This window comes from Prosopis cineraria, unplaced genomic scaffold (genome assembly GCF_029017545.1).
Source record: "Prosopis cineraria cultivar Desert tree isolate PC_DT_omini unplaced genomic scaffold, ASM2901754v1 PC1, whole genome shotgun sequence".
NCBI classification, from domain to species: Eukaryota; Viridiplantae; Streptophyta; class Magnoliopsida; order Fabales; family Fabaceae; genus Prosopis; species Prosopis cineraria.
The window spans coordinates 53,390,403-53,400,424 of NW_026555332.1; the positions used below are offsets into that span (position 1 = coordinate 53,390,403).

The 10,022-nt window shown below is 33.5% G+C and overlaps 1 protein-coding gene across 7 annotated transcripts; it reads left to right on the forward strand.

Moving 5' to 3' along the window:
• The first annotated feature begins 5,146 nt into the window (after positions 1 to 5,146).
• Positions 5,147 to 8,192, forward strand: LOC129303681 (uncharacterized). Of its 7 annotated transcripts, none has more exons than XR_008591534.1 (4): positions 5,147 to 5,951; positions 6,739 to 6,843; positions 7,558 to 7,755; positions 7,931 to 8,192. XR_008591534.1 is itself a non-coding variant. In XM_054943350.1 (2 exons), the coding sequence occupies exon 1, from the start codon at positions 5,292 to 5,294 to the stop codon at positions 5,940 to 5,942; it is 651 nt and encodes a 216-aa protein (XP_054799325.1). In that variant the 5' UTR covers positions 5,147 to 5,291; the 3' UTR covers positions 5,943 to 5,951; positions 7,578 to 8,192. The 7 variants fall into 7 exon arrangements, 2 of the variants coding, with proteins under 2 accessions (XP_054799325.1, XP_054799443.1); XR_008591533.1 differs by having other exon boundaries at positions 7,578 to 7,755; XR_008591536.1 differs by lacking the exon at positions 6,739 to 6,843.
• Positions 8,193 to 10,022: the final 1,830 nt, after the last annotated feature.

Consider the following 10,022-nt stretch of genomic DNA (forward strand, 5'->3'; position numbering starts at 1 on the left):
TGCAAATAACTCCTTTAGCTTTTCTCCAATTAAACCACCCAGCTTGAATCCTATGTGAAATATCTCTACTGATTTCGCCATCATTTTGAATAATGGCTCCCAAATATCTAAACTTTTTTACTTGAGGTATAATTTAATCTCTCAATTTCACTTCTAAATTATTGTCAAACAGTCTCTTACCAAATTTACAATATAAATATTCCATCTTACTCCTACTCAGACGAAAACCTTTCGACTCCAATGTCCTCCTCCATAACTCAAGTTTGCAATTAACCTATTCTCCTGTCTCTGCTATAAGAACTATATCATCCGTAAAGAGCATACATTTGGAAATTTCTCCTTGAATATATTCCGTCAAAACATTTAGGATCAAGTTGAACAGATAAGGACTCAGAGATGATCCCTAATAAAATCTCACACGATAAAAGAATTAAATTTATTTAAATACATCTTTTAATTTAATTAATTTATTATATAATTTATATATATTTAAAAACTTAATTGCTATATCTGCAGAGTTTTATTAACTCATACGATAATGCAATTGTCTTAGAAGTCTATGGAGATTCAAAAATCTCACATGACTAAAAGATATAATTGGTAAATATGATTACAACTTAAATTCATTAATTTGATTAATTAATTTTTTTAAATTGTCTATTATATGATTATTTACAAAAAATATTTATTTATTATAAAAATTGAGAATCACTCCATCTACAAGAACTTATTATCCCACACAATTATGTGATTAGTTTAAGTCTTTATGAAGATTCTTGAAATCTCACATGGGACTTAAATAAGTTATTAATTTGGATTATAAAAGGAGATTTAATTTTAATGATGGACTTTTGGAACCTATATTAATTTATAAGTTTTGCTCTCATATCTGCGAAACCTTATTGATTTATACGATACAAGATTATCTTAAATATCTACACAGATTCAAAATCTTACACGATAAAAGGATTAAATAATATTCATTTTAAATATATTTTAATGCATAATTGTGCGACGTATATTTTTAAATATAAAAATCTTAATCGTTATACCTATGAAGCTTTATTAACTCACACGGTAGTATGATTATCCTAAATGTGTATGGAGTTTTAAAAATTTCACATGACCAAAAGATCTAATTAGAAAGTGTGATTATAATTTAAATTTATTAATTTAATTAATTAAAATTATAAAAAAATATTTATTATTTTATTTATAAAAATTGTTTATGTAATATATACAAATTGAAAATCACAATATCTGCGAGGATTTATTATCATACATAATAAGGTAATTAATTTAATTCTCTACGAATATTCTTAAAATCTCACATAAGACTTAAATATTTATTATAAAAAGAAAATTAATTTTAATATTGGACCTTCAGAATTCATATAAATATCTACAAGACTGATCCTCATACCTGTAAAATCTTATTGATTTACACGGCATGAAATCATTCTAAGTGCCTATGGAGATTCTTAAAATCTCACATGACAAATAGATAGCCAAAATATTACAATTGGTGTATAATATTGTGGTTAGCTAAACAATTCATGCAATAAAGGCTATGGAAAGAATAGAGAAATAAACTATCTTGATAATTCACTATTATTTTGACTTTAGCATATATTCTAAGAAAAAATTCATAAACTTTTAGCAAGATCATAGCAATGATAGACATGGCTTCAAACCATGATCACCTTACAAATTATCAACAATATTCTCACAAGCTCTTTCTCTTTTTTTATTTTGTCAAACACCTCTCAAATATGTTCTAAATTCTATATCAAAATATTTAATTCCTAAATATTTTAATGCCTAAACATACATCCAGATCAGTCTGCACTCATAATATCTACTAATGTGTATTATATATACGTGTGTGTGTTCATCAATTAATTCAGATTAAAAGAAATGATATGACTTAAATATTACCTGAGCAGCTTGTAATTCCAAGCTTTCATTCTTCTTCCTCTCAAGACGACGCTTTCATCGCCTCAACCTCAAGTTTTGAACGTGTTTCAGGTTCTTTGTTGCTTGTAAAACATCCAGAACTTGTGTGACTGAGGGAAGAAGAAAATGGTGATCTCATTCAGTCTACAAACCAATGTGTGCATGCATGCTACTGTTTATGCGTGTTCTTCTTCTCGCTTTCTCGGTTCCATTCCCTGTTCAATCATCCTCCAACTTCTACTCCATCTCTACTCTTGGTCTCCATTCTTATGCTTTATTTTTCTTCCTCTCTCCCTTTCCAGTTTCAACCTCTCTATTTTTTTCTTTGTTGTACTTTGTTTTTGCTTCAGTTTCCTCCTCTCTCAGTCTCTTTCTCATTCGTCACTCTCTCACATTTTTGGCTCTCTTTTTTCAGTCTCTCCTCTCTCGGTCTCTCTCTTCTCTTCCTCTCTATTTTTCTTCTCTTCCTCCGTCTTCCTCTTCCCTCCTTCCTCCAGTTTTCCTTGCTGTCTTTGATCCGTTCTCAATCTCTCCCTCTCAGTTTTCTACTCCATTTTCTGTCTTTTTTTCTCTCTTGTCTAGTTTTCTTTTCTCCTTTTGCTCTCTTATTCTTGGTCCTTCTACTCTATTTTTTGTCTAGTTTTTTTCTTCTCCATTCTCTGTTTTTTCTCTTCTTAGAAAAGCTTCCTCTCTTGGTCTCTTCTCCCTTACTCTTATTCTCTCTTTTTTTCTCGACCTCTTCTCCGTCTCTACTTCTCTTTTTTTTCTCAATTTCAGATTCGTCCCCTTCTTCCTCGATGCTTTGTTTTTCTCTCCGTCTCAAATCCATCCCCTTTTCTCGTATGTGCTTGCATTTTTAAAGGGGAAGCCTCGTGCATGCGTGCATGTGTGCCTCTCTTCTGCTCTTTCGCTCGTGTGTCTGACTTCATTTTTGTTTGCCATCTCCCCTGTGATCACAGCTTGCTTTCAGGGTCTTCTTTGCATTCTCCTTTCTTGCCTTCTGCTGTGCGTGTGTCTCTGGTTCTCTTTTCTACCTTTTTTTGCATTTTTTGCTTTCTTTTTCCTTCTGTCGTGTTTGGTCTTCGTGTGCATTTTGCTTTTGTGTGTGTTTTGCTGTTGCATGTTTCTGTTCCTTCTCATCTTGCGTTTGTTTGAAAGGTTGAAGTCTTTTGGTTGTGTTTCGTGTGTTTGCTTCTGCATGTTTCTGTTTCTTTTCTGCACCGAAGGTGTGAATTTTTTTTGTTTTGGTTGTACCCAGCCTTGTATATTTGTTTGGTTTCTATTTCCTTTTTTTTTAATTAAAACACACACACACATGTATATTTTTAAATAAAAAATAAGATTTAAGGAGAGAAATTTAACTTTCAAAAGTTGACTCCTAATATTTTAAATGATTGGAATAATTTGGTAGAGATTTTAAAAATTTAAGCAAGATTATTATTATTATTATTATATTATTATTATTATTTTTGAAATATAATCCTAAAAAAGGATTAAATTTTATTTTTATATTTTTATATTTTTTGGTGATTTTTAATGAATTAAAAGAAATAAGATCCAGAGCAATAAAAGATTATTTATGTTAAAATAAAATTAAACCCTATTAATTATTTTTTAAAAATATAATCCTAAAAAGGATTAAATTTTATTTTTGTATTTTTATATTTTTTTAATTATTAAAAGAAAATATCCGGATAAAATATGGTGTTTATAGTTGTCGAAGATCTTTAAGACCATGCATCGTAGGTGGAGGACTGTCGTGAATAATTAAATATGATTTTTTTATATTTGTTTAGCATGTTGTCATTGAGAGTCAGATTGGTGGAGAATCATAGCCCTTATTACTGATTGAGGGCCATCATCATTTGCAGAGAACAGTTGTCACCAGCAAAGGCAAAAAGTGAGTTGCAATCATAGGAACAATGAGGGGAGGAAAAGGCAAGGGCAAACAAGTCCATCGAGGAAATGGAACCTGGCTCTATCAAGTAAAGCAAGGAACCCATCTCCCTTAACTTTAATGGAATTGGGTTCCATAGAGTATTGGGTTCCATCGCATTAAATGAACAAAAATATTAACTTCACTTATACTCATGCGTTTTTCAATCTAGCTCATTTCCATCAAATATGATTTTATTGTCAAACAAGTGGAGGGCTCCCTTTCATTTTTTTCATCCAAACAAACAAGATAAGGGAAAATTTCCTCCCCTCCTTTCCAACCAAAGAGACGCTTGGTCCTTAATTTTGTTTTGACTAAATTATATTTTTGGTCCTCCAATTTTCTATAAAATTTTAATTTTATAAATTATATTTTTAGTTTCTTAACTCCAACACCGTTAATTTTGAAAGAGTATTTTTATGCCAATAATTGTTATTTTTTAAAAAATAAATTTAATATATTAATATTTGAGAATATTTTCTTATTATTTAAAAATTTAATGTATTTTTTTTGTAATAAAACTAATGTTGTTAATATTAAATGACTTAAAAAATACTTTATAAATTAAAAAATTAAAATAAAATTAGAAAAATGACAATAATTTTTTTTTTTGAGTTATATAAATGACAATTTGGTTATTGAAAATGTCATAATTTCAATAAAGTTTTTATAAACCTCTCTATCAATAACTTTTTTAGTGAAAAGATAATTATACCCTTATTAAAAATAGTAAACCCTGTTTATAACTTTTATCTAAAGAATTACAAATTTTGTTATATAAATCATGAGAATTGAATAAGAGATTACAACTTATCAATTATAATTTTTGCTATTAAAAAATAAACTCCAATCATAATTTTTACTTGATAAATAACAACTTATGCTATGTGAATTGCAAGAATTGAGCAAAAAATCATAATGTATTAAGTATAATTTCTATTATTAAAAAATGAGTTCTCAAAATAATAAACCTTATTCACAACTTTAAAAAAAATTACAAAAATTGAACAAAAAATCACAATTTATTAATAAAGATAAAATAATCTTTTTAATTTAAATTTATTGATAAAAATTTCAAAAAATTTTATTAAAATTATAATATTTTAAAATGTCACATCATCATTTATATAATTTAAAGTTTTATATAAAGTTAAAGTATTAAAATATATTTTAATTAATTTTTTTAAGAAAATACTCATAAGTAATCAGAAATACTTTCTCAGCATAAGTTTTACTTATCAGACGCTACGAAAGAATACGAAGGGTCCCCGGCAAGCATCACTAATTCGAAGCCTAGTCATGACAGTCTCTTCGTTGCGGCAGTGCTGATACCGCATTCCTCCCGCGCCAAACCCTAATTTGTCCTCACCGCTAACATCTCACCCCGCTACCCGAATTCATGGCCGAAACCAAGAGCCCGGACGGACCAACATTTCCCACGAAGCGTAAGCCTGATATAAACGGCGAAGATTCTCACGGTCACCAGAGCAAAGCTCAAAAGCTCGAATCTTCGGATCACAGGTCATTGGTCCCATCAGATGAAGCAAAACATCACGAGGCTTCTTTAATTTCGGATAACAATGTTGATGTTCTTAGTGGCAATTGTTCTCCTGTCACTGACGAGAAAGTCGAAAAAGTTGAGTCCTATGCGGTCGCAGAGGATGGGGGCGATGAAGGCGGTAATTTCGTTCACGATGGCGCTGAGGATGATGGGGACGAAAATGAAGACAACGATGGCGAGGAATCCAATGGAGAAGTTATGGTGGACCGAAAGGGAAAAGGGATTATGACAGCTGACAAGGGCAAAGGGAAATTGATAGAAGAAGATGACGAGAACGATGACGACAGTGGCGACGACGACGATTCCAGTGACGGTGGAGTTGTTTCGGATGGTGACAGTGATCTGTCGGATGACCCACTTGCAGAGGTGGATTTGAATAACATTCTTCCGTCAAGGACTCGAAGGCGGACAATTCATCCCGGAGAATTCATTGCTAATGATGTGGGAAATGATGATGAGGATGATGATAGTGACGATAGCGATATATAAGCCTGGAAGGTTAGTAGGAACTCAAAAGAATTAGTTATTGGGATAGCTATGTTGTAGATCGTGAGAACTTTTTTTCGGAAACAATGCGGTGATGTGATTTTGATTTTGATATTTCTACTCTGATTAAGGAACTCCTACACTCTCTTTCCCGCATCATGACAGTTCGCTCCATTCTATCGTTTTATGTGTGCTTGAAATTCACTGATAGTTTCTTACTGGATAACTTTACTGATAGAATGATTTGGGGTTACTGGCTATTCGCTTTAAAGTTTCCCAATTGTAAAAAATTATTATTGGACATCGTGGCAATTAAGTTCTTCATGAAGCTTTTCAGTATAGGCTGAAGTATATTGGACTATTCACCGAACATTGCTGTCACTGCATATATGGCATATAACAAGGACGAACCACTAACCAACCTTGCTCCCGAGTGACTAAATACTTGAGAATTTAGATGAAACGATAACCTTGTCAGTCGAAGGAATGAAGTTGGTAATTCCTGGTGTTTCAGAGATTGTTTTAGGCTAATATTGCGATTCATGTACTTGCCTTGAAGATAAATCCGTCCCCGGTGACTCAAATTTCATTCTTTTTTCGTGGATGTTTCTTATTCCCCTGCCATCGTTCCTTCACCATGGCTCTCTCCATTTGGATGTTCCCTTTTTACCATTTCTGTCATTAAAATTGATTGATAATATCTCTAGTTTGTACTTTTTTTGGAGTTACTAAGCGCTGAGAGTAAGCCATATCCTGATTTTCTGGTGTAAATAAACAATTTCCTTTGACAATCCTTCAGCCCATCATGAACTCGTGACAGCACATGTTTATTTGGCCAAAACATTATTTGGATTGAAGACGCTGGGATAATTTTGTTACATAAAATGAAGTTAGGCTGTGCAAGGTACTTTATTGTTCGTCATTTGGGATTGGAACAAGTTTGTTTTCACTGAAAGTATAGTTTTACTGTCAATATAATGCGATGTGTTATTTGTGGCATGGTTGTATGCTGTGAAGTTTATAGTTACTTTCCAACATATCATAGAATTTTTTTCCTTTCCATGGCGTGTATCAGGTAAGCAAAACCTGTGGGCTGATATTTTTGAATTTTCACATTTATTGTCGAAAATGGATCTGAGACAGATTTAACAAGGCTAATGTGTATCAATCATTAGTACATGATCCTATGAGATTGAGGACTATCGTCAATCAATCAACGTAGTTTTCTATTCTGTGTGATGACATACTTTGAAGGCAGTTATTTTCTCTAGTTGGTGCAGGTTACTCTTCTCGTGGCTAAATTTTTTTGCTAAATTTCACGTTACCTCATTAACGTTGAGCAATATGGGGTAAAGGAAATGTTTGTTAGAAAACTGTTCATATTGCCTCTTGCATTCTTTGCTTGAATATCTAATTGATGGTTGATCATCTTCCGCTATGCTCAGGGGCCTGAAATCCATATTCGACTGCCACTACTGCCCCTCATTTTATAAAAATTCTGACGGCTTCTTTTAAACTGACACTGACATCAAGTGTTGTTGATATGGGTGAAATAATTATCAAGTGTTGTCCTGCATACTGTCATATTCTATGGATCTTACGCTTAACCTTTTGCAAGGAGGAAACATTTTGTTCCAGGAAGGGTTCGAAGTTCGAACTTGGGTGTTTCTAAAGGAACAACTATATATCAGACAGCAAGTACGGGAAGAAGTTATGCACTTGACTTTTGCAAGATAAGAAAGAAAGCTTGATCAACGGATTTGCCTTAACTTCCTTGTTGAAGTCCTTGATACTTGGCTAAATAACAAAGTTCTCGGTAAGTGTGATTACTCATTTAGTATACTAACTCGGTTAGCGTTCACTTTCCAAAGAGATGAAGTTCGAGAGAGGGGAACGAGCTCATTTAGTGCATTAATAATTTAGGAAGTGTGAAGTGATAGTAATCTTTCCCACCCTTCTACCTCAACTTGATGTGTAATTGTTTGAAGCAGATGTGCAAGCTAGGCTGTATTTGTGTGATGGTTGTTGTGCTGGATCAATCAGACTCATGCTCGTCGTAGTTTTAAAACTAGGGCTGTTGGGGAATGGAGACTAGTTCTTGCTGTGATTGATTTCCCCTTTTCTCTAGGCGTATGACGTGCTAAATATTTGTTTTGTTTTTTGCCATTCTTCGGCCGATGCAATAATGGGCAGGGGATGAGAATGATGTTTGACAGTTTTGGAGCGAAATTTGATTTCGGGTTTTAACTGGAAGCTGTGTGGCCCACTTCTATTTGAGTGTTACTACAATTGAGAGCCATTTGTTTTGCTTTTCGCAAGCATAGGCCCCGGTTCCTGGAATGGCCATTCCGGCCGGAAGCTTTCCATGAGCCCAAGTTTTTGCCGTAATGAATCACCTCCGTCTCGCCTTTCTACAACTATGTCGGGTCTATAATTTTTCATTTGTGCGTCTACCTGGAACCACTTGTATTACTTTTTCAGTACCCACAATATTACGAGTTATTTTTAACTAATTTCTACTGTTTGAAAACAGTTATTATCATTACAAGTTATGTATTTTTCATATTTTTCCTTATTTAATAGGATAGTTTAATCACACTAAATGTAGAAGTTTCATTCCGTTGGTAAACAAAAAAAAAAGTAAAAGTTTCATTAATTCTAAACATTCATTAAGAGATTTTTTTAAAAAAAAACTCACTAATTATTTTTTAAAAAATAATAAAATACTTCACATAAAATTATATTTAAAAAAATATTTCATAATTTTGAAACGGAGGAAGTATTACCCGTGTAAGGTTTATTGAGAATAACGTTATTATAATTACTCTCGCGATAATGCTTCATTGAACGGTCTTATAACGTTAGTAGGAAGAGTCAGATGTGTTGTGGATTAAGAAAAGAAATTAACTTTTTTGGGACTATCCATCAGGAGCTGTTGCGGGAATTCAGTACGCGAATCACGCTTAAAATGTTTACATTTTGCAATTCCACGTTGTCTCGCGATGGGGATACAGGATACTGCTAGTGTTTTCTTTAACTTTATGGGACTAAAATATGAACAGGGAATGATCATTGAACAAGTAAGTAACTCGACCCTCTCGATTTTTGCTGAAATTCCACTGAGACTTCGCCTTAATAACGTGCAAAATACGTGTAATCAATTTGAACGGCACATGATTGTCATAAACTCATTGACCATTGCAATTTCCTGCTCGAACTCTGGGGGTGGATTTTGGCCTTCAAGCTTTGACACTCATTCTCTGCCTTTTATCATGAACACTTGAGTGGGTGACGTCCACAACCACTTAGTCCTGATCTCCCACTCCGTTCCTTCCCTTTTTCATTCGAGAGACCATGAGACCCACTTGGCATTTTGCTTCGCTTGTTAGGTTCAACGTGGGTCATGTTCAAGGCAACAAATGGGACATCCTATGTTCCTGTTTCATTGCCCCACCTTCAGTTCTGAGTTCTATCCCATTCCACAGATTAATCATCCGCCTCATATCATAAAATACAGGACCATCCTGAAATCTCACGCGTCATGATACCGCATGCTTCCCCATCTGTGGGTCTCTCCGTAGTCCATATCATGAAGCCAAAGAGAACATTTTAGGTCAATTCGCATTTAATCATAAACAAATTCTAACCTTTTACCTATTTGTACACCTGTCGGGATATAAAACGGCCTCCTTTCGTCCGTTTTATCTCACAGTATTGATGTTTTTGTTGGTGAATAATTATTGGGAATCATTTTTCCAAGTTCGGTACAGACTCTAGTGGTTGGAAAATCTGGCAATCGTTCAAATCCTCATGTACTTTCACATGGTTGCAATTGTCATTAATCATTGAACGGGCAATATGAAAAATGAAAGATGATCGCCTCTGTTTTGTAATTTTCTTCCAAAAGTATAGCCTTCCTGGTTCCTGCTTAAAACTGTACGCAAGCGGAGCATTTCAATATAAACACTTCATAGGTCTCGCCGCTAGTTCATAGCAGTATTCTCATACCTCAGGTTTTGCAGTTGAAATGCTCAGAGAATAGAGACAAAATTGGGCAGGGCTGAGTCACTGTATAAGCCATTT

Excerpts from the sequence above, each read along its gene's own strand:
- LOC129303681 (XM_054943350.1), top strand. The coding sequence starts at position 5,292 with ATGGCCGAAACCAAGAGCCCGGACGGACCAACATTTCCCACGAAGCGT.